Source organism: Corvus moneduloides, chromosome Z, assembly GCF_009650955.1.
Source record: "Corvus moneduloides isolate bCorMon1 chromosome Z, bCorMon1.pri, whole genome shotgun sequence".
NCBI classification, from domain to species: Eukaryota; Metazoa; Chordata; class Aves; order Passeriformes; family Corvidae; genus Corvus; species Corvus moneduloides.
The window spans coordinates 1,009,608-1,032,299 of NC_045511.1; the positions used below are offsets into that span (position 1 = coordinate 1,009,608).

Below are 22,692 nucleotides of genomic sequence, written 5' to 3' on the forward strand. Positions count from 1 at the left end.
TGGAGAGTTCCTGAGGGAGCTGGGAAGGGGCTGGAGAGTTCCCGAGGGAGCTGGGAAAGGGCTGGAGAGTTCCTGAGGGAGCTGGGAAAGGGCTGGAGAGTTCCTGAGGGAGCTGGGAAGGGGCTGGAGAGTTCCCGAGGGAGCTGGGAAGGGGCTGGAGAGTTCCCGAGGGAGCTGGGAAAGGGCTGGAGAGTTCCCGAGGGAGCTGGGAAAGGGCTGGAGAGTTCCCGAGGGAGCTGGGAAGGGGCTAGAGAGTTCCCGAGGGAGCTGGGAAAGGGCTGGAGAGTTCCCGAGGGAGCTGGGAAAGGGCTGGAGAGTTCCCGAGGGAGCTGGGAAGGGGCTGGAGAGTTCCCGAGGGAGCTGGGAAGGGGCTGGAGAGTTCCCGAGGGAGCTGGGAAAGGGCTGGAGAGTTCCCGAGGGAGCTGGGAAGGGGCTGGAGAGTTCCTGAGGGAGCTGGGAAGGGGCTGGAGAGTTCCCGGGGGAGCTGGGAAGGGGCTGGAGAGTTCCTGAGAGAGCTGGGAAGGGGCTGGAGAGTTCCCGAGGGAGCTGGGAAAGGGCTGGAGAGTTCCTCAGGGAGCTGGGAAGGGGCTGGAGAGTTCCTGAGGGAGCTGGGAAAGGGCTGGAGAGTTCCTGAGGGAGCTGGGAAGGGGCTGGAGAGTCCTGAGGGAGCTGGGAAGGGGCTGGAGAGTTCCTGAGGGAGCTGGGAAGGGGCTGGAGAGTCCTGAGGGAGCTGGGAAGGGGCTGGAGAGTCCTGAGGGAGCTGGGAAAGGGCTGGAGAGTTCCTGAGGGAGCTGGGAAGGGGCTGGAGAGTCCTGAGGGAGCTGGGAAAGGGCTGGAGAGTTCCTGAGGGAGCTGGGAAGGGGCTGGAGAGTTCCTGAGGGAGCTGGGAAAGGGCTGGAGAGTCCTGAGGGAGCTGGGAAGGGGCTGGAGAGTTCCTCAGGGAGCTGGGAAGGGGCTGGAGAGTTCCTGAGGGAGCTGGGAAGGGGCTAGATAGTTCCTGAGGGAGCTGGGAAGGGGCTAGAGAGTTCCTGAGGGAGCTGGGAAAGGGCTGGAGAGTTCCTGAGGGAGCTGGGAAAGGGGCTGGAGAGTTCCCGAGGGAGCTGGGAAAGGGCTGGAGAGTTCCTGAGGGAGCTGGGAAAGGGCTGGAGAGTTCCTGAGGGAGCTGGGAAGGGGCTGGAGAGTTCCTGAGGGAGCTGGGAAAGGGCTGGAGAGTTCCTGAGGGAGCTGGGAAGGGGCTGGAGAGTTCCTGAGGGAGCTCGGAACGCCCTTTGCGCTGCTGTCTCCTGATTTCCTTAAACTTTTATTAAACGGTGCCTTTTCTTCAACTTTCCTTCAAATCCTACAGAGCGAAGCGCCTTTTGGCAGCCGCGGGTGCGCGGATCAAGGCGCATGCGCGGGCGGGGACGCATCACCGGTGATGCCTCCGCGGGCAGGATCGCATCACAAATAGTCCCTCCTGGCGGATCACTCCGCCTGTGCATGCGCATAGCAGCGGAGCCCTCACATTTGGGGTGAAAAATCGGGATTTTGGGGCGAAAAATCGAGAATTTGGGGTTAAAAGGGGGGAATTTGGGGTGAAGTTCAGGAATTTGGGGTGAAGGAGTTCTATTGGGCTCAGGCTGCTGCCTTTCCGTGGCCATTCCTCTGTCATCAGAGGCCCTCCACAGACCCAGCAGTTGGTTACATTCGGCTCCTTACCCGTCCTTTCCCCTAATTCCACAAACAGATTTTTTTTTCTCAATTTTGAGATTTCATTTTCTTAATTGTTGTTTGAGTTTCAACTACATGTCTTGAACTGGGGTCGGTGCAGAGTTAGAGTGTTGTGCTGGCTTTGCCTCTTTATTTACCAGTTGTTCTTTTACTAAGCTTGAGACTTTATTCCCAACAATAGATGCGAAACAAACCCACCTTTCCCCTTTTGGACGTTTACTTCCCAACCTGCCCCCACTCATTCCTAGGTTTTCTACAGTCCAGTGCTTTTCCCCATTTTGCATCCAGTTTTCTACTTTGGCTGGGTTGTAGCAGAGACTGTTGACATGGGTACGTGCAATGAAAAAGGAACCTGGGTGTTTCCCATGTCCAGCTTTCGGTAACACCCATGGCGTGGCTGTGTCGGTATCCCCAGAGGGCAGAGACAAAAGAGGAGTGACAGATAAAGGAATAACAGAGGTCCCATATGGCCGATACCTCCACCCCCCGTGCCTATGGGGCTGCTGCCCACAGCAGGGGTATGTGATCTTCTCGGTGGCAGCTACAGTGGGCATCGGGCCTTGCCCTCTATTTCCTCGTCACTTCCTTTCGCTGATTTCCAGGCAAATTGCTTTTGACACTTCTTAATTGCAGCTTCCCGCCGTTCCTCAGGTATCTCCCGTTCAACAGGCACGAGTAATTCCCATCCCCAAAGCAGGGTTACTGTTTCAGCTGTTCTTTGCTCTGCCTGGCTTGGGGAATAGATTTGGCGTTGGACACTTCGTGCAGTGAGAGTGTCGTTTCTGTGAACTACAGTAGCAATATTTTATCAGTCTAGACATTTACAGTTAACCCAGCCAGCATGTCCAGTAATGGGGTGGATCAGACAGGGTATGTGGTATGGCACTGTTGGAGGTAGCAATTCCTCCTCCTTTTTGAATAAATCCCAGGCTAAGGGCAGAATATGAGAACCCTCAGCCCAAAATAGTCCTGCTCCTCCTGTTTGGAGTGGAAGGATTCCTCCCCAAGGAGGGTACCAGAGGTGTCTCAGGACTTGTCCAGGCAACACTTGAAACCACTGCTACAAGCTTGGCCTTATTTCCCAGTCAGGTGTGATTCTTGGTGTATCTCTTGGATCATTTGGGTTTTCCCAGCGCATCAACCCCCAGTTCCCTCTCAAGAGTTACCTTGGTATCCCCAGGCTCAGATGTTCTGGTCCACTCCTTAGGTTCCTGCACGGGTGCTTTGATTCTGCTGCCGTGGATCCACCCTCGCTCCTTGGCCCGGATCGCTGCCTCAGTTGTCAGTAGCACCTGAAAAGGACCTTTCCCTTGTGCAGCTCAAGATTGCTCCTTCCATGTTTTTACTAACACCCACTCCCCTGGGTGGATGGTACGGATTTTAAAGTCTAAAGGAGTGGTTTGAGGGATTATCCCTTTGAACCGCAAAGCTTCAAGGGTCCTTGCAATTGTGTTGACATATTCTGTAACACTCATTCCCCTAATTCATAGGGAGCAGTTTCATGGTGGGTGTTCAAAAAGGGGAACCCAAACTACAGGAAAAGGGTTCGGGAAGGATGTCTGGACTTGAGGCAGCTCTCCTGAAAGCTGTTTATTGCATAGGAAAAGTCCCCAAAGCATTTCAGGGAGTGGGTATCCAGAGCCAGCCCCACAGCTGCCAGCCACAGCTTGTAGCATAACTGAACCTTTCTGTTCAAGAGAGCATTCTGCACCTTTCTTTGCTGAGTATCCCTGTTGGAGAGGATGAAAGTCTGGTGAGAAAGTGTCACAGGTATGTGGGCTCGGCAGAAAGATCTCTGAATGTAGAAACGGGGGATGAGGTAGAAATGGAAGCAAGTTCTGATATAGAGCAAAAGATGTTTTGCTGAAGCACTGAGCACTGAATACCTGAGAAGGCAAAGGTTGGAGATGAGTTGGAAGGAGATTTTTAGGAATAGGACAATGGTACGTGACTGCAAACTGCCTGAGTCAGGCTCCAGGTGACTGATTTCTGGAAGTCTCCTGGGTGAACAAGTGTCACGCTGTTCTCAAATGTACAGTCCAGACTGGGACTCTGATTCCTCTCATCATGGGGAGATCTTTGTCCTGCTGCCCAAGACTGGTGTCATCCTGTCTTACAAATGAATAAACTGTGGTGTGGAGGCCTTGGGGAGGGAGCAGTTCAACGTTTGGGCTCAGGGCACGTCATTTGTGGCCTGGAGTGAGGGATTTTTGTCCCTGCCTGGTTCCCTGCAGCAAGAACATCTCAGCAGTGCCCTGGGGCTCTCTGGCCCTTGGCTCTTGAGTTCACTGTGACGTGTAGCTGGGGCCTTTCCTTCTAGGATTCCTCCTGGAGAACGAGGAGGAAAGGCAGCCCAGCTTCGGGGTTTGATGCAGATGGGAGTGTGAGGGGAAAAAGGGGTGCCCTGTTGCCACTGGACACTCCCCCTGTCCCTGGCAGATCCCGAGGGCCTTCCGCAGCATCCGCAACTCGCTGCCCGAGATCACCTGCGTCTTCCTGCTCTTCATGTTCGGCCTCCTCGTGTTCTCCCGCATGGCCTTGAAGCTCTTTGGAGAGAGGGATGGATCCTTCTTTGCTCCTGGGATGCTCTGGGCGCACTCCAAGCAATTCCTAGGGAGCACAAGCACTGCTGATAGGTGCAGCTCCTGTGGTGGGGCACGGGATCCTCGTGCTTAACTCCAGGCTCTCCTCTTCCTCCTGGGAATCTCCAGACAGCAGAAGGCTTGCCCTCCTTCAGAAACTACCTGGAGGTTGTGTTTGACCTCTGTGTGCTGGTGACGGCAGCAAACAGCCCGGGTGTCCTGTATGGATGTCACGTGTGGATGATCAGATCTTTCTCTCATCGTGTTCTCAGGGCTCTCTGTGCAGCCTCTAATTTGCACAGCACAGTTAAAATTCTGTGAGTGTTGGGCTTTTCACCCCCATCTGTTCCGGGTTCCCAGTTTGGTTTGTGCTGTCAAGAGTAAGACAGGGAGGAATGGCTTGGTCATCTGTGTGCTGGCAATACCTTGGGTATGACTGGGATGATACAGGGACCCTGGGAATTTGAAGAGAGAAATAAAATGCTGCTTATCCTCCTAGAGCAAGTGGAAAAGCAGATCTGAGTGCAGCAAGGGTCTGAGGCCAAAAACCATCATATGGCTGAGCCATCACCTCATGTCTGCTCTTAAATTTGGCCACTCTGGCAGAGATTTCATCTCTGTGCTGTCTTTTGCACCCCTTCAGTCAGGGCCTGACAAACCATGGTGAAAACCCAGCAGAAGAAAAGTGCTTTCCAGCTGACTTAATGCAGTTTTTAGCTTGGGTATTAGCTGGTAAGTTTGATCTGGCTGTCTAAAAGAGCACTTGGAAATCCATCTGGGAGTCTGTTTGCTCGTGGATTCCCTTTCCCTGTTTGTCAGCGTGGCAAGCAGCAATGCCTCTGCCCTTCTCCAGGATGCCAGCATTTGACTTCAGCTCCTGGTACGCCCTGTTCTTCCTGGCCTTTGTCATCATCAACCCTTACACCTTCATGTCTCTCTTCCTGGCCGTGGTCTACACCAACTCCAAAAACCATCTGAAGGTAATGCGTGGAGGGGCTTGTGACCAGTGGATTCCTGCCGTTCTCTGTAAGGAGCCTCTGGCTTTCCCTTGGAAAGCTTTGAGAAGGGGAGAACAGCTTCTTGCCTTTGGTGCTCTGCAAACAACAAGCACAGACCCACCTTTCGTATTGGGGGGGTTCTTGGCAGTTGTGCTGTTGGCATTGAATTGTGTGCTCTGTGGTGTTTCCAGCAGATAAGCAGCACGTTCTGCATTATCTTGGAGGTTTAGTCCTAGCTCAGCGTCGCTGCCTCTACACCAACTCCAAAAACCATCTGAAGGTAATGCGTGGAGGGGCTTGTGACCAGTGGATTCCTGCCGTTCTCTGTAAGGAGCCTCTGGCTTTCCCTTGGAAAGCTTTGAGAAGGGGAGAACAGCTTCTTGCCTTTGGTGCTCTGCAAACAACAAGCACAGACCCACCTTTCGTATTGGGGGGTTCTTGGCAGTTGTGCTGTTGGCATTGAATTGTGTGCTCTGTGGTGTTTCCAGCAGATAAGCAGCACGTTCTGCATTATCTTGGAGGTTTAGTCCTAGCTCAGCGTCGCTGCCTCCATGCAGGGAACTGGTTTTGCTCAGCATCTTTGCGGGTGCTCTTCGAGCAAAGGAACTGGAAATGGGAGGTCTGAGTGAATCAGAATTTTTGTTCTACCCAAACTGGGTAGGGGCAGTTTGGGACTTGCGATCAAAGGGGGAGAGCTGGCAATTCCCGGCTGCTCCCGTGGGGGGGTTGGATCTTTCTGAGGAAGCTGGCTCTTCTCCTGCTTGCAGTCATGTGCAGAAGAGGATCTCCAACCCTGCTCTCAGCAGGATTCATTTGTGGATGGGAAGCGTGTGTGGACACATCCTCTTTGCTTCTGTGGCCGTGCAGATCCCGTGATCTTTGTCACCTCCTTCCTGTCTGGCACTACCCTTTGTCTTTCCTTCCGCTTTTACAGCATTGTCCCAGCATCCAGAAATCTGTTGCTCCTTCCAGAGCTCTGTGCGGAGAGCCCACAGCTGCCTGTTAAACACCATTTCTCACCCCCCCGCACTAACTGTGCTGTGCTGTGTCCAGCGTCATTCCCCTGGGTCTCTTCTTGCATCTCTGCACCGTGCAAATGAGTTCATTTGTTAAACAAAGGGGGAAGGGTGCCTGGAGCTGCCTGAGTCCCGAGGCTCTCTCTAGAATGAGATCCGTAAACTCGCCTCCATGAAGCGCCGCAGGATGATCGAGGCCTTCAACCTCCTGAAGGAAAAGGAGGGAGAGCAGTTTGTGGTTCGGGAAGCCCGGTGGAAGCAGCTGGTCAAGCTGGTGGCTCCTGACACCAGCAGTTCCCACCGGGAGCTGCTGCTCCGCATCTCAGATGACGAGCAGAAAGGGTTTGTAGGTGAGCAGTGGGGACTGGGGAGGAGCCAGGGGCTAGGAGGGGTTTGGCATTGGGATGTTTGATCTGTAACGGCCCCAGAGAGACTCAGAATCACAGAATCATTGAGGTGGGAAGTGACCTCCATGACTGAGCCCAGCTTGTGACTGATCCCCACCTTATCGGCAGGATCGGAGCACTGAGTGCCACGTCCAGTCATTCCTTGGGCACCTTGGGGCCGTTCTCGTCCTGTTTCCCTCCAGATTCCCGGAGTGCTGAAAGGCTGTTCCTGCTGCCTGTGCTGTAGCCCATGTCCCACGCACTGTGTGGCCTTCAGGGCCATCTGACATCAGGCCATGCTCTCCATGGTGTGTGGGGCCTCCTGTCCTCAGCAGAGGATGTGGAAAGCCTCCCTTGTTATCAGATGCCTCCCAGCAATGTGGCTCCCCCCCCAGTCCTCCGGAGCAGGAATATCGGGAGAGCTGGGTCAGTCTCCTCGTTTGGAATTGTTCTGTGGTGGTTGGTGGCCCATGGCTCGAGACAATTCCCCAGGAATGAGGCAGAGAAGCTGCTTGAACTCCAAGCTCAGCCTGTTGTGGTGGATACCGCTCTGGGCTGGGCTTTGCTGCCCCTCCTGCGGGCTCAGATTTGCATTTCGCAGGCACTGTTTCTTTGCCACGGGATCGGGCTGGCCCGTGCCACTCTGCTGCAGACAAGAAGTCCTTCGTGCAGCTGGCAGAGCTGCTCAGCATGCAGGTGGTGACACTGAAGATCCGCAGGCTCCCTCTGGCGCGCTGGGTGCCGGCCCTGTGTGGATCTGCTCCCGCCGGCTCCTGCGCAGCGTCCTGAGGCACAGGTGAGCTCGGACAGGGCCCGGGGCTACCTGGGCGTGCTGCTGGGGAGGACAGGCTGTGGCCAGGCCGCCCTCAGGGGCTCTGCCGCTGCTCCTGGCCTGCCTTTGGTGGTGTGGAGGAGCAGCCCTGGCTGTGGGCGAGGCCGCACCTCGGCCAGGCCCGCTGGCTGAGCTGGGTTTTGCTGGCGGTAGTCTGTGCTTTGTGTCCTGCCATGAAGGACCTCAGTGCTGCACTCAGAGCTGCTCCTACCTCAGCAGTCTGTGCTGCAGAGCTGTGTCCTGCTGCCTCGTCAGCGCTGGGACTTAGGGAGTTCTCTAGAGTTTCACCTCCGAGCCTTCCCAGAATCCCAGACTTGCTGAGCTTACAAGGACCATCTAGGGATGGGCTAGTGGAACCCCCCTGCTCCAAGCCAAAGTAGGGTACTCAGGGCTTCTGCTGGGTGGGTCCAGAGTATCCTCAAGGATGAAGGCTCCAGAACCTCTCTACAACCCATTCCAGTGCTTGATCACCCCCAATTAAAAAAACCCAACCAAACAACTTTTTTGTTTAAATGGGAGTTCCTGTATTTCAACTTGTGCCCCTTGCCTCTTGTGCTTCCACTGGATGCCACCGAGAAGAGCCTGGCTCCATCTTCCCCGCACCTTCCCATCAGGTATTTATGCACAGGAGCTGCTCCTGACCCTTCTCCCTGTCAGGCCGGACAACCCTGGCTCTCCCGAAGTGGCCTGAGTCAGACTGTTCTGTCCTTCCACTGTTTCTAATGTGTTCAGGTCTCTCTTGTACTGGGGAGCCCAGTTGACTCCAAATGGGGCCTTACCAGTACTGAGTAGATGGGGGAAAATCACTTCCCCGGACCTGTTAACCAAATTCTGTGTTGGACTTGAAGAGCAAAACTAAACTCTGCAATGACTCCCCCAAACTCTCAGGTTTGGGGAGAACTGATGGGGAAAGAATTTTGGAGAGAGGAGGCAAAATGTTTTGGAAATAGCTGGGTGCCTTTGACCTTCTTGGGAGTGACAAGCTCACCTCTTTGTTCTTGCAGGGCTTTTGTTTGGACTTAGGATGCCATCATCCTGATAAATGCCATCTTCGTTGCCCTGGATGAGGAAAGCCCCTGCATTTCCTACGCAGAGTGGCTGTTCCTTGCTGTGTGTGTCCTGGAGATCCTCCCGAAGGTCTACACTTCTGACCCCAGGGAGTTCTTTGGCAAAACCCAGTTTTGGAACTGGTGAGTGGGCTGGAAATGTGTGTGGAGTGTGGCGAGTGCTGTGCTCGGCTCCTCAGGGATGGAAAGGGTCCCAACTCCTGTGCCAGGGTGTGTTTAAGATGAATCAGAGGATGATGTGACAAAACTCGCCCATGTGCCCGTAGGCTGAGCTGGCCCAGGGCTGCCTGGCTCTGATGTGAGGAGCAGGGGTCACTCCTGGTTTAAACCCCGCTCCTGTCCCCCGAAATCTCCCAGCAGTGCCTTCCCTCGGGCCAGGTTTGATGCTCTCATCATCTTTGCGCCCTGACTGCAACGATTCTCAATGCCACCCGCAAGTCCAGGAAGTGCAGCTTGAGCAGCCTGCGTGCCTTGGGAATCTTGGTGTCCTCCCCAGCCTCCTGCAGCACCTCAGGCTTGGGAGGCTTTGAGACCAGACAAGGAATTTCTGGAGGGTTTCTAAGAACTAACCCAGTCTTCCTCTTTTTTTCTTTTTTTCCTGTTTTTTTTAGCTCCCTCTTACAGTGTTTAACAAGGACAGAACGGTAACAAATAAAGAGCTTTATCTTAACACTTCCCGGCTTTATTTTCATAATAAGAATATCTTGGTTCATTTCTCAGCCGTGAAGTACAACAGCCAGCAGATCCTGGACATTGTGTTCATCCTGAGAGTCCTCAGGCTGATCCGGATTGTTGACAGCATTCAGACGTGAGGAAGAGAGTGGGGTGGGAGATGGGTTTTGGGGAGGGGTTGGTCTGTGCCAGAGGCAGCGCCCTGAGTGTCCAGCACTGACCATGGCTGCTCCAAAAAGCATCCCAGGGCCTTGTCCCAGCCTGCCTGGGATGAGCCCAGTGGCTGCAGCCTCTCTGGAGGCTTCTTTTGGGGATGTGGGGAGCACGTGGTGGCCGGGGTGTGCCAATAACCAGCGTGGGCTCTCTGGAGGTTCCGGCTCATCGTGAACACCCCGATGAACATCGTCCCGACCATGCTGACTTTTGGTGGGCTCACTCTGGTAAGAAATCCGGGCGTCTCGGTTCAAAGCACTCCAGTTTCACAGAAGGGTGTCTGAAATGTCAGGACATCCTCCTTGGATCCATGGGGTGTTCTGGCAGCCTGGGCTTTTCATCATAAGGGATCAAATCATGGTTTGGGCAAGAGGCTGAATGAGAAACCCGGTTCTCAAATGATTCCCTAGAATTGGCCTCTGTTATGATTTGGGAGTGTTTCCTTTCCATGTCTTTGTGGTTCTTGGCTAATTAGTCCTGCCTGGTGATTGCTGTTGGGTGGCTTGGGGCTCTTGGACTCTGTGCTGCCCTCCAGCCCCTTGCTGTGCCTGTGGAAATTGGAAAACCTGCTGGGATGCCAAGCTTGCCCTGGGGCTTGCAGCTCGCTGGAGAAGCAGGTGATGGGGTTTCTCTTCCCAGGTTGTGTCTTGTGTGTTTGCTGTCATTGGCATGGAGTTATTCCATGGGAAAATCCAGTACTTCCCTGCCAGCTCGAACACTCCTCACGCCCTGGAATGTGGGAATCCAGCTCTCAAGGATTCCCTTTTTGCCCGTGGGAAGTACTGCAAGAACAACGACTCGGCCTCATCCTTCATTGTCCTCATGGAGCTCACTGTGCTCAACCAGTGGCACGATATCCTTTGTAGTGCACATTCCCAGCTGGAACCTTGGGAACTGGGCTTGATGGTCCTTGTGGGAGACTGGGTGGTTCTCTGACCCACCCTCTTCCCAGACTCTGCTCTTCCCCGGGCACTGCACATGGACAGGGGGCAGAGATGGGCCCGCAGAGGGCTTTGTTGGGTTCCCGGTCCCTCCCTCAGCTCCTCCTTCCCTCTTTTCCCTTAACTCCCGCTCCACTCTTTGCCAATGGATTTGCCAACGTGACAGCTCAGCCTGCCAAGCTTTACTTCATCGCCTTCCACATTGTGATGGTGGTAATCGTTGTCAAGTAGGTTTTTTGGGATGGTTTCATCCTCTTTGCATGGAAAAGGGGATCTGCCCCTGCCAGGGCACTGCTGGTGGGCCCGGGGTCACCCATGGGGGGCAGGTGGGATGTGTTTAGAGGGATCTGCTGCATTCTTGTCCCCACTGGGTGCTGCTCTGGCCTGGAGGGGATGGAGCACTGGGAAATGAGCCTGGGAATACTGAGATGGGCAATGCCAGGGAGGAAGTGCTGCCTTCATTCTGCTCATTGTTTCTTTCCGTATCTTTGTGTCGTTCATCTTGGAAGCTTGCTTTGTGGAATATTCCCTGGAGAAGAGTGAAGTGGAAACTGCCATGGAGCAGAAAATCCAGGAGCTGGGAATGGGAGTTCAAGACTAAGGCCCCGAATGAACCCATGTGGCCAATTTGGCACCAGTGAGGAGGGAAAAGCACCCTCTGTGTCGAGGTGTGAGCTGAGATTCCCCTTCCTCGTCACAAAGTTCTGGCTGATCTTCCTTAAAAGTGGCGATTCCTCTTCCCTGTCCCGAAGTCCTGGCTCCTCTGCTGCTTTAAGTGCCAGTAGAAGGCCCCTGGTGTTGGCTTTGCTGCCTCCCGTGGCTCTTCCAGCCCAGAGGACAGCAGAGGTGCTGGAAAATAACCCCATGGCTGGTGCTTGTCCTGCCCCACCGGGAAGCCGTCGCTGCTGGGCTCCCAGGGTAGGCTGTGCCCCCTTCCCAGGTCATTCCTGGCCCTTCCTGTGCAGGGATGAGCTCCGGGATGAGCAGCTCCTTGACAGCACGGAGAGCACGGAGCACGAGCTGGAGGGGGAAGGTGGAACGAAGGCACAGAGCAAAGGGCTGCTGTTCAAAATTGCCTCCAAACCTAAGTGTGACCCTCCAGGGTGTCCAGGCCCAAGGGTCCCAGCTCTTCCTTGGGAGAAGCTCCCGAGTCCTGCTGCTCCCTCGGGGCTCTGAAAGCAGCCAAAACCCACCCGGAGACTTGGGCACAACTGTGGACGTTTGATGTTTGCTGTTTGTTTGTACTTCTGTAGCAGCTTCTCCTGTCCCACCGTGGCCCTTGTGTGTCCCTTGTCTTCATTAAGCTCCCTCTGGAGACACTGCCCTGCTGGCCGAGGTCCTGCTGTGCCAGGACACCTGTTTTCCTCTCTCCCTCCTCTGTGGGCTTTGCATTCCTGCTGCCTTGGATCACGGGGTGACTGTATCCTCCTCTGCTCTGGCTCGATGACGATTTTCCTCCTCCTCCTGGCTTTCTTGCTGTACCGCAGGTATCCATTGTGTGGGAACAGAAGGGTTTAAAATCCCAAATAATGGCCTTATCCTTGAGAAGGGCTCACAGTACTTCAAGCAGGTGGGGTGGAGCAGCAGGGAATGTGATTTGGGGGATTTTCTTGCCTGTTTTAAAACAGGCACCTTGAAGGTAGCCAGAGGAGCAGAGCTGGTGCTTACAGGGAATTCTTTTGTCCCGCCAGGATCCAGGACAGTGGATGCTCTGCTGCAGCGCATGTTCGAGGCACAGATACCCCTGGAGGACGAAGGCCCTTCCTCTGAAGAGATCCTAAACTTGTCCCCCGCCTCGGCTGGTGCCAGGAGCCCGAGTTCCGAGAGCGCGGCTTGAGGGGGGATCAGGGGATGGAGCCGATTCCCGGCTCTCCAGGTGTTCCCTGGCTGCTCCCACGCGTGGGGCCCGGGTTCCACGGTGGGAACAAGCAGCTGTGTCCTGGGAAGGAGCTTTATCTCATGGAAAGTGCCGTAGAAAGGTCTGGAATGCGGGGGGCAGCCGGAGTATCCGGCTGTGCCCGGAGAGGGACGGCGCCCGGGCAGTATGTTCTGGAATAACTCCTCTTGTAACGGGAATTGTATCGCAGCACTTTTCTGTGCAGCTCTATGGGCCGGTGTGTGCTGAACGAAGCGGCTCTTCAGCACAATAAATTCAGCAGTTCGGAAAAACCGCGGAATGTCTCCGAGTTAATGATGGGAGAGGGCTGGGGCTGCTCCCTGATAACGTGCAGGGCTCGGGGGTGCGAAACGAAGACGGGGAGAGGAGCGGGGGCTGCTCCTCGTGGTCGGGGCGCCGCGGGCGCTGCGCAGCCTTCGCCTTTGACTTCCCAATTCCTCATTTTGTGCCTCCTTTTCCCTTGGGGATGCGCCCGGGCCGCATTCCAGCGGCCGCCATGGCAACAGCGCCTGCGGGCGGGGTTTGCCGCGTGATTGACGGGGCTGGCGGCCAATGGGGAGGCGGGGCGGGCGCGGGGCTGGCCAATGGGAAGGCGGGGCGGGCACAAGGCTGGCCAATGGGGAGGCGGGGCGGGAACGGGGCTGGCCAATGGGGAGGCGGGGCGGGCACGAGGCTGGCCAATGGGGAGGCGGGGCGGGCACGAGGCTGGCCAATTGGGGGGCGGGGCGGGCGCGGGGCTGGCCAATGGGGAGGCGGGGCGGGCGCGGAGCTGGCCAATGGGGGGCGGGGCGGGCGCGGGGCTGGCCAATGGGGAGGCGGGGCGGGCGCGGGGTTGGCCAATGGGGAGGCGGGGCGGGCGCGGGGCTGGCCAATGGGGGGCGGGGCGGGCGCGGAGCTGGCCAATGGGCAGGCGGCTCGGGGCGGCGCGTGGGCAGTTGGAATCGGCGGGAGCGGTTGGGGCGGGCGGGCATGGACGGGCCCGGGCGGTGAGCGAGGAGCGGGAGAACGGGATGGGGAACGGGATGGGGAACGGGGAACGGGATGGGGAACGGGGAACGGGATGGGGAACGGGATGGGGAGCGGGATGGGGAACGGGGGAACGCGATGGGGAACGGGATGGGGAACGGGGAACGGGCTGGGGAACGGGGAACGGGATGGGGAACGGGATGGGGAACGGTGAACGGGATGGGGAACGGGGGAACGGGATGGGGAACGGGGAACGGGGAACGGGATGGGGAATGGGGGAACGGGATGGGGAACGGGAAAACGGGGAACGGGATGGGGAACGGGGAACGGGATGGGGAACGGGGAACGGGATGGGGAACGGGGAACGGGATGGGGAACGGGATGGGGAACGGGGAACGGGATGGGGAACGGGGAACGGGATGGGGAACGGGAGAACGGGATGGGGAGCGGGAGAACGGGATGGGGAGCGGGAGAACGGGATGAGGAGCGGCATCGGGGGTGCCCCGTCCCCCGGAGCTGTGCGGATGCCCTGGGGGTGGCAGAGCCTCCGCCCGCCCCGGGCGCTTCCCACCCTCGCTGATCCCGGCCCGAGCCGGCCTCTTCCCTGCCGGGATCACGGGGCTCCGATCCGGCATTTCCGAGGGCCCGAGCCCCGGGAGCCGTGGGACGGCTGAGCCCGGCCCCATCCCTGCCCCATTCCATCCCTGCCCCATTCCATCCCTGCCCCATCCCTGCCCCATCCCTGCCCCGTCCCTGCCCCATCCCTGCCCCGTCCCTGCCCCATCCCTGCCCCATTCCATCCCTGCCCCGTCCCTGCCCCATCCCTGCCCCATTCCATCCCTGCTCCATCCCTGCCCCATCCCTGCCCCATCCCTGCCCCATCCCTGCCCCGTCCCTGCCCCGTCCCTGCCCCGTCCCTGCCCCGTCCCTGCCCCGTCCCTGCCCCATCCCTGCTCCATCCCTGCCCCATCCCTGCTCCATCCCTGCCCCATCCCTGCTCCGTCCCTGCCCCGTCCCTGCCCCATCCCTGCTCCATCCCTGCTCCCATCCCTGCCCCATCCCTGCTCCATCCCTGCCCCATCCCTGCCCCATCCCTGCCCCGTCCCTGCCCCATCCCTGCCCCGTCCCTGCCCCGTCCCTGCCCCGTCCCTGCCCCATCCCTGCTCCATCCCTGCCCCATCCCTGCTCCATCCCTGCTCCATCCCTGCCCCATTCCATCCCTGCCCCATCCCTGCCCCGTCCCTGCCCCATCCCTGCTCCGTCCCTGCTCCGTCCCTGCCCCGTCCCTGCCCCGTCCCTGCCCCATCCCTGCCCCGTCCCTGCCCCGTCCCTGCCCCATCCCTGCCCCGTCCCTGCCCCGTCCCTGCCCCGTCCCTGCCCCATCCCTGCTCCATCCCTGCCCCATCCCTGCTCCATCCCTGCTCCATCCCTGCCCCATTCCATCCCTGCCCCATCCCTGCCCCGTCCCTGCCCCATCCCTGCTCCGTCCCTGCCCCATCCCTGCTCCATCCCTGCTCCATCCCTGCCCCATTCCATCCCTGCCCCGTCCCTGCCCCGTCCCTGCCCCGTCCCTGCTCCGTCCCTGCCCCATCCCTGCTCCGTCCCTGCCCCATCCCTGCCCCATCCCTGCCCCATTCCATCCCTGCCCCATCCCTGCCCCGTCCCTGCCCCGTCCCTGCCCCATCCCTGCCCCATCCCTGCCCCGTCCCTGCCCCATCCCTGCCCCATCCCTGCCCCGTCCCTGCCCCATCCCTGCCCCATCCCTGCCCCATCCCTGCCCCGTCCCCGCTCCGTCCCTGCCCCGTCCCTGCCCCATCCCTGCCCCATCCCTGCTCCATCCCTGCCCCATCCCTGCCCCGTCCCCGCTCCGTCCCTGCCCCATCCCTGCCCCGTCCCTGCTCCATCCCTGCCCCGTCCCTGCCCCGTCCCTGCCCCATCCCTGCCCCGTCCCTGCCCCATCCCTGCTCCGTCCCTGCCCCGTCCCTGCCCCGTCCCTGCCCCATCCCTGCCCCATCCCTGCTCCGTCCCTGCCCCGTCCCTGCCCCGTCCCTGCTCCATCCCTGCCCCGTCCCTGCCCCGTCCCTGCCCCATCCCTGCTCCGTCCCTGCCCCATCCCTGCCCCGTCCCTGCCCCGTCCCTGCCCCATCCCTGCCCCGTCCCTGCCCCATCCCTGCTCCGTCCCTGCCCCGTCCCTGCCCCATCCCTGCCCCGTCCCTGCCCCGTCCCTGCCCCGTCCCTGCCCCATCCCTGCCCCGTCCCTGCCCCATCCCTGCCCCGTCCCTGCCCCGTCCCTGCCCTGTCCCTGCCCCGTCCCTGCCCCATCCCTGCCCCGTCCCCGCTCCGTCCCTGCCCCGTCCCTGCCCCGTCCCTGCCCCATCCCTGCCCCGTCCCTGCTCCGTCCCTGCCCCGTCCCTGCCCCGTCCCTGCCCCGTCCCTGCCCCATCCCTGCTCCATCCCTGCCCCATCCCTGCCCCATCCCTGCCCCATCCCTGCCCCGTCCCTGCCCCGTCCCTGCCCCGTCCCTGCCCCGTCCCTGCCCCATTCCATCCCTGCCCCGTCCCTGCCCCATCCCTGCCCCATCCCTGCCCCATCCCTGCCCCGTCCCTGCCCTGTCCCTGCCCCGTCCCTGCCCCATCCCTGCCCCGTCCCTGCCCCGTCCCTGCCCCATCCCTGCCCCGTCCCTGCCCCATCCCTGCCCCGTCCGTGCCCCGTCCCTGCCCCATCCCTGCCCCGTCCCTGCCCCATCCCTGCCCCATCCCTGCCCCGTCCCTGCCCCGCTGTTGCTCCGTCCCTGCCCCATCCCTGCCCCGCTGTTGCCCCGTCCCTGGCTCGGAGCTGACTCTGGAATGGTTTGCAGGTACCTGCAGTGGGCAGGGGAATGTCTCCCGCTCCCAGAGAGGCAGAGCCGCTGGCCCGGGCTCCTGGAGGAGCAGCTGAAGGTGTTCGTGGGCCACAAGAGGGACAATGAATTGCTGCCAGGCAGCCCAGGATTGTTCCCAAACGCCATCCCCTGGCTCTGTAAGTTGGTAAGGTCTTGTTCTCCCCAAGCCCATATCCAGAGCCCCACGCTGGGAATAAAGTAATTCCTGGCTTTCCAATACTAAAAGCGCCGCACCAGAACAGGGTTCTGTTAACCTGATGATTTGGGGGATATTTGGCAAAAATTGATGGTGGGCCAGGTTGGACTTAAGCTTTTAACACTCCCTGGATTCACGGGATCGGGGATTCCAGCGTGCACCACACAGGTTTTTTCAGGGAAATCCCTTGATCCCCGAATCCGTGTGAGTTCAAAGCAAAAACCCCTGGGAGCTGAAGGCAACAGGATGTTTCTTGGGAATGCTGAAGTGTTCGGTGTGTCCTAAATAGCTCTGAATTAACGCAGATGGTCGGGGATTGTGTGTTCAGAGTTGCTGGTTTAGGCATGGCCGGGTCTGGATTTGCATTTGTGGGCACTGAGTGTTCCCTGTGTCAGCTTTAGGTCTGGGCTGGTGGGAATTGTCGGAGAAAAGAGAAGGGAATTGAAATGCGGAGCTCTGTTCTTGGAGAAAGGATCAGGATGGGAGAAAAGAGGGTGTGGAGCTGCTGGGAGCTCCTGGAGTGAGGGAAAGGATGCAAGAGGTGGAAACAAAAGCTGTGGAAGAAAGCCCGAAAAGGGGGCAGGGCAGGGTGGGCACCGCGGCCGGGGGGAAAGAGGGAACGGATCCCTGCTCCAGGAATGCAGCAGGGGCCAGGAGAGGATCATTTTCCATCCACTGCTCTCCGTGGGATTCTAATAAGGAAGGTCCAAGGGAATGATTCGTTTGTTCTGAGGTTTGGAATGAAAGGTGCTCTTGCAGAGGGGAAGATTCACCTGTTAAAATTCTGTGGGATAAAGGAAAAGAGGGAGGCAGCAGCTGGGGAATGAACGGGTGGATTTTTGGTGGATACAGGCAAAGGCACGGGCAGGGGCTCTGAGGTAAAATACACTTCATGGGCAGCACCAGGAAAAGCTCCAGCTGCCCATTTTCCCAAGCTCTGACATTCCAGAGGAGTAAGCAGTGGTCAGCACATCGATTCCTGTATGCCTTGGATGCCCAGGGCTTTGTTGGGAAGAGGTGACATTTGGAAAGGAACAAATCCGGGGATGTAATTCCTGATAGTGAGGCCCTGGTTTTGATATCCTTCCAGCACCCAAAGGCAACAGAGGGAATCCTGGAGGAGGTGGAAAACGCTGTCGCTCCGTCGGTGGAATTCCTGGGAAATGGAAAGCAGCAGAAGCAGCAAGAACAGAGTTGGAAGCAGGCTCCAGCCGGGTAAGGCAGACACCAAATCCTTTGGAATTAGAAGTGGGCAGGGGTGGGAAGAATTAATTCTTACATTCGTAGCCCATGGATTCCTGAGCAGGATCCCGGCAGGGAAGAGTGCAGGGATCAGACTGGGGACTGATCCCAGCTGGGGGCAGCGAGCCTTGGAATTGGCTGGAGGGAAGAAAGAGGGATCCTTTGAGCACAAGGATCAGCTGTCAAATGTGGAGATGGCATCAGACAATTCCTCGGGAGGGTTTAGTTCCTGGGCCAAATCGATCTCCTGCCTTGTGAAGGAGCTCAGAGATCTGGGAAGAGCCCAAGCAACGCAGGGAATGCAGTGGCAGATAAAACTGCCGGGGAATGGTGGGGAAAAGCATCGAACAGGGGGCCTCGTTTTGTACAGGAACGGTACCAAAAAATGTCCAAAAGAGCAGGAATCCAATGGGATTTTACGTATTCCTCGGAGGCCACAATCCAGTGGGAAGGCTGAGAGAAGGAAGCAAAGCCTAAAAAGGCAAATGAGCCAAATCTGCCCAAAGCCTCCAATGGCCACATTCCCTGGCATTGCTGAGGACTTCAGCCGAGCTCCAGGCAAAAGGTGAGCACCTATGGAATCCTTTCTGGGAGACCATATCCAGCTGGGACCCTTCCTGGAGAAGGCCATGGGATATGGGTTATCCCAGGTCCAGAGAATATGTCATTTCCTTGGAAAAACACTTGGATCACTGCATCACTTTCTTGTTTCAGGCTCACCAGTCAGCCGGGCTATCCAAGTCCATCCTCCCCAGCGGGAAGAGCGGGAGCACGTCCGGCCATGGAGAATTTCTGGGAGAGCCCGGGAGAAGAAAGAAGGCTCCAGCTTCACAGATCTGTGTCATAACCCATCCTGTCGGCCGCTCCTGTTTGATCCTGGTGCATTTGTCCTCTTGGATTCAACCTGAGCAGCGCTAATTAATTGCTGGCAATGAAGCAGCCTTTGGTACTTCTTTTCCACGAAACCTCTCCATCCTGCCCTTCAATCCTGTTGCAAACACGGGGAAAACCCGAAACTCCGTTTTTTCCCCTCTCCCCTTCACTTTGCCTCCTCTTTTCTCGCAGGCTTTGGGCTATCCAGGCTTGCATGTGGATTAGGCAGAGCACCCTGTAGGCTCAGCTCCAGGTGGGATTGCAGCGGTGTTGGAAGCACCAGGGATTCTCCCAAGGTTTGGTGTGAGGAGCTGCATCTTGGGAGGGGCTGGGATTTTGTGCACTTCTGGGGGTTTTTTTTCCTGTTTGCCTTTTGGGCTGCCTCAGAGAAAAGGCTGAAAACCAAAGGAGCTGAGGGGGGGGTTCCCAAATTCCTTTCCAGCCCTTCAGAGGAGGCACAAAGCCACGTGCAGCTGAGGAGAGGGATGTGAGGAGAACGGCAATAATGGAGCCTTGGGACTCGGCACTTCATTCTTTTCACGTGTTTGGAGGTGCAGGAAATGCCAAACCCCACAGGAATTCTGTGTCTGTAACATCGGGTGCAACCTCTTGAAACCCAAGTGCTCCGAGTGGGGTTTTCCCAAGGGTAAATCCCGATGTGACATGGCAAAGCTTCAGTGAGGATTTCCAGGCTTGACTGCACAGCTTTTGGGAAAGCTCAGTAGCCAAACAAGGTCAGATTTCTGTCGGATTTGGATCAAACGTGGCGTTTAAATCTGGGACAGCTCAGCTCCCCGGGTGGGAAAGTGCTTGGAGTAGCCGAGAGCTGAGCCGTTGTTGAGAATTCCAAGCGTTGTGTCCTTACGCTCCTTAATACAGCGTTTAAATAATTGATCCTGAATGGAGCCAGTATCAGAGGGATTTGTTAGAGGGGCAGGGATGGTTTTTCACCTGGCAGTGTGTCGGGATAGTCAAGACTCCTTATGTCAGAATTAATTGGTCTTCCTTCTTCTCCCTTTGGTTCTTTCTAGATTGTGGCTGAGTGGGGAGAATATTTGGCCATTTCACTCGTGGTGCTGTGCCCAGCAGTTCTCACAGTGCCGGCAAACAGACGATGCTGAAAATTGAAGGAATTTGGCCGCGTAAAAACGAGCTGTTCGTTCTTCTCCGGAGCGAGGGCTTCGATGTTGGTTGGCACTAAAGTTTCCTGGTTGTCTCCTACTCCTCTTGCTCAAAGCCAGTGTAGGATTTCCAAAGAAGCTGCAACAGAGAAACCTCTCGTGGTGTTTGTTCCGGGCCCACGGAGACCCCGGCAGGGGAGGAGAAGGGGCGAAGGTGGAATTTCCCTGGGAGAAGGTTCGGAGATCGGGGTGCGTTCACTGGCGCCACGGGCTGGGATTGGGGCTGAGCGGCGCCGAACCCGGTGCGCATCATCCCCTCGGCTTTCCCCTCCTGTTTCAGCAGGGGCTTCATGGCCCTGCCCGGAGACAGATGTTAATTAGTGAGTGCCGGGCCCAGCCGTGACAGCAGCAGCTTCTGTTCGAGCCGCTGCTTTACTGGCAGGTTCGTCAGCCACCCTCTCTAATTAAAGTCCTGGCGTTTGTTCCTGATTTTCTTTCACCCTTCCATCCAACTTCCCACCTCTTTTCTTCTCTCTGTCCAGTGTGTCTTTTGTGTTGCTTTCCTGTCCTGTGTGCTCCCCATGCCATTCCCTTTCACTGCTTCGCTCTCTCTTGGTTTTCTTTTAAGAAAGAAATACTCAATCTTGATTTAATAAACACCGCAGAGAGGAGAGGGGGGAGAAATGTTCCCCGACAGCTGTGAAGTTGAAGCAGACAGCAGAGTTCCCGTGATAGGGACGTCCTGGTGTTCTTTTAAGAAATCCATACTGGCCTTGGTTTAATAAATTCTGCTCAATCCCTCTCCCTGTTCTGTCTCTCTGTGTCTCCCTCGCCGCCCGCATCTTTCTCTTTCCTTCTTTCTTGCTCTCCTTTTTCCTTTGTGCTGCAGTCTGACCGTATTTCTTTGTCCCTCTCGCTGTCCTTTTGCCTGTCCCTGTCTGCATCGGCTGCTCGCTCCCTCTCCCTCACGGTACCCTTCTCTTGGGAGCCCCTGTCCTGCTGCCCATCCCTCTCTTTGCCCATCCCTCTTCCCCGCACGGCCCCGTGCCAGTGCTGGGTGTCCTCCCCCAGAGGGGCCCAAAACTGCCAGAAAATCCAGCGGGAGGGATGTGTGGATGAGAGAGTGGAATCCCCAAACCTGTCAAGTTCTTTGTTTTTACAGCTCTAGACAAATGCTACTGATTTAGATGGAAATTCATTCTGAAATGCGCCAGCCCTCTCTCTCTACTCTGTCGCATACAGCAATAGAAGAAGCTGGGAATAGAGATCAGCAAGTTTTGAGAATAACGAGCCGGCGTTTTTCTCCAGGAAGGAAAGAAGCAAGTGCCTGACCCCAGGAGCCGAGACGCTCGGGCTGCAGGAGCTGCAGAGCGCCCAGAGCCGGCTTTTCCCTCTGCTGTCCCTGCCCCCGGGCTGAGCTGGGCGGCGCTGCTGCCGCCCGGTGCCGGCTGAGGCGAGAGGGCGGCGGCCTCGGTGGCTGCCGAGCGTGGCAAGGGCAAGGAGCGGGAGCGAGCGGGGCTGGGTCTGTCAGCGGAGGGGAGGGATGAGGATGGTTCGGAGCGCCGAGGGACACGGCCGGGCGTGAGCGGGGCCAGAGCGGTGAAAGGCCCGGCCGTGGCCCCGGCACTGGTGGGGGCTCCGAACCCGAGGGACAGGAGCGGTTTTGGGCTCACCAAAAGAGCCCCAGTGCTGCGTTTCGGGGGCTCAGAAGCAGGCGCAGAGCTTCAAAGCAGAGACTGAATCCTGCCTTGTGGAGTCCTATTAGCGCAGGCCGAGGCCCTGGGGTGTAGCACTGTGTCCCGCAGCCGTAGGGAGGAGGAGGAGGAGGAGGGAAGATCCAGCAGGCAGGAATTGTGCAGCGAGATTGATTTCTTGAATTCTTTGACAAACTCTTTTCTAGACTTGTTTCTTCATAGTCTCATTGGCGAAAGGATCAGCCTCCCCTTGGGGGTGATTGGCTAAAATCCTAAAACATCCATTGTCCGAATGTTTTTCTACTGTCCCATAAAGAAGACTTTTCAAGGTTGCAGGTGGCTTGGTTGTTTCCATAGTTCTGCTACCTCTTGTGTGAGAGAGAAAAGTCTCTCACAGACCTAGAAAATAGCAAGAGAATCCTCGCTAGCAGCATTTCTGTATCTACAGAGCCCTGAGAGCAGGCTGGTATGGTGTCATAGGTTAGCAAGCACAGTCCCAGAGGGGATGTCCTTGCTAAGGGGTGCTTACAGCTTCCTCTGGGACCTGACAGAACCTATCAGCTGGCCAGTTTGAATATGGACAATTCTCGAAGCCACTTAAAGTTGTGACCACCTCTGTGATCCCCATTTAAGAATAGACAAACTCCCCCCCAAGCTCTCTCTCGTTTCCGGCGCTGGGACAGGTGGCTGCGGGCCCCGTGTGGGGGCCAGCGGGCCCGGCCAGACCCTGCTTGGGCCAGGCCGGGCCGGGCCACGGCCATCCTGGGTCGACGGGCCTGTTCCAGCCATGGAACCCCCCCCACTGCCTTGCCGTGGGCAGCCGGAGCGGCTCGGCTCTCCCCCCTCTCCACTGCGATAAGAAAAATTCAACATTCCAGCTGCAAAGCTGCAAGGCCGAGGTGAGATTAACCCTTTTTATTGCTGTGAAGAGCTGAAAACCTGAGGGAAGAGAGAGAGGAGATGCTTAAAGCTGAAATTCTATTGTGAAGCTATGATATATCAGAGTATCCTGTTGTAATTCCATGAAGATATGGGGGGTGGAGTGTTCAACTCATACTTGTAAGCAAAAGCACCTGCGCTGAGATAGGCAGATGCTGACGCAGCTGTAATTTCATGAGAAGTTTGGACAGGGAGAGATGGACCAGATGAGGACTTTTGCTCCAAATGGGAAAGGAGAAACCTCAGTCCCTAGAGATGAACCAGATGAGGACTTTGGCTCCAAACGGGAAAGGAGAAAACCTCAGTTCCTAGAGATGCTCCCAGAGACAGTCCTAACGATGAAGATGATGAAGACCCTTTGCTCCCAGGGAAGGAGAAGGGCCTCTGTTTTGGTTTCTGAACGGCTCAAAATTGTACCCCAAAAACCTTCCAGAGTGGACCCTCGGAAGCAGTTGTGGGAAAAGCT

The 22,692-nt window shown here is 57.4% G+C and overlaps 2 protein-coding genes across 2 annotated transcripts; both read left to right on the forward strand.

Annotated features, from left to right (window-relative positions):
• The first annotated feature begins 5,902 nt into the window (after positions 1-5,902).
• On the forward strand, positions 5,903-11,642 carry LOC116437705 (two pore calcium channel protein 1-like). The gene is given in 13 exon segments (XM_032095736.1): positions 5,903-5,947; positions 6,455-6,656; positions 7,345-7,452; positions 7,455-7,488; positions 8,529-8,714; positions 8,970-8,989; positions 8,992-9,042; positions 9,312-9,399; positions 9,634-9,703; positions 10,116-10,329; positions 10,554-10,627; positions 10,927-11,014; positions 11,383-11,642. Coding segments are annotated over 13 exon segments (1,440 nt in total).
• Positions 11,643-13,240: 1,598 nt separating this feature from the next.
• LOC116438003 lies at positions 13,241-19,188 on the forward strand. Its single transcript, XM_032096483.1, has 7 exons — positions 13,241-13,300; positions 16,138-16,306; positions 17,448-17,572; positions 17,970-18,164; positions 18,314-18,545; positions 18,665-18,768; positions 18,915-19,188. Exons 1-5 carry the CDS (start codon positions 13,284-13,286, stop codon positions 18,444-18,446), a joined length of 639 nt encoding a protein of 212 aa, XP_031952374.1. The 5' UTR covers positions 13,241-13,283; the 3' UTR covers positions 18,447-18,545; positions 18,665-18,768; positions 18,915-19,188.
• Positions 19,189-22,692: the final 3,504 nt, after the last annotated feature.

Coding starts and splice junctions, on each gene's coding strand:
- LOC116438003 (XM_032096483.1), top strand. Junction 16,307..17,447: donor TCCCCTGGCTCTGTAAGTTG/GTAAGGTCTTGT, acceptor ATATCCTTCCAG/CACCCAAAGGCAACAGAGGG. Junction 17,573..17,969: donor TGGAAGCAGGCTCCAGCCGG/GTAAGGCAGACA, acceptor CGTTTTGTACAG/GAACGGTACCAAAAAATGTC.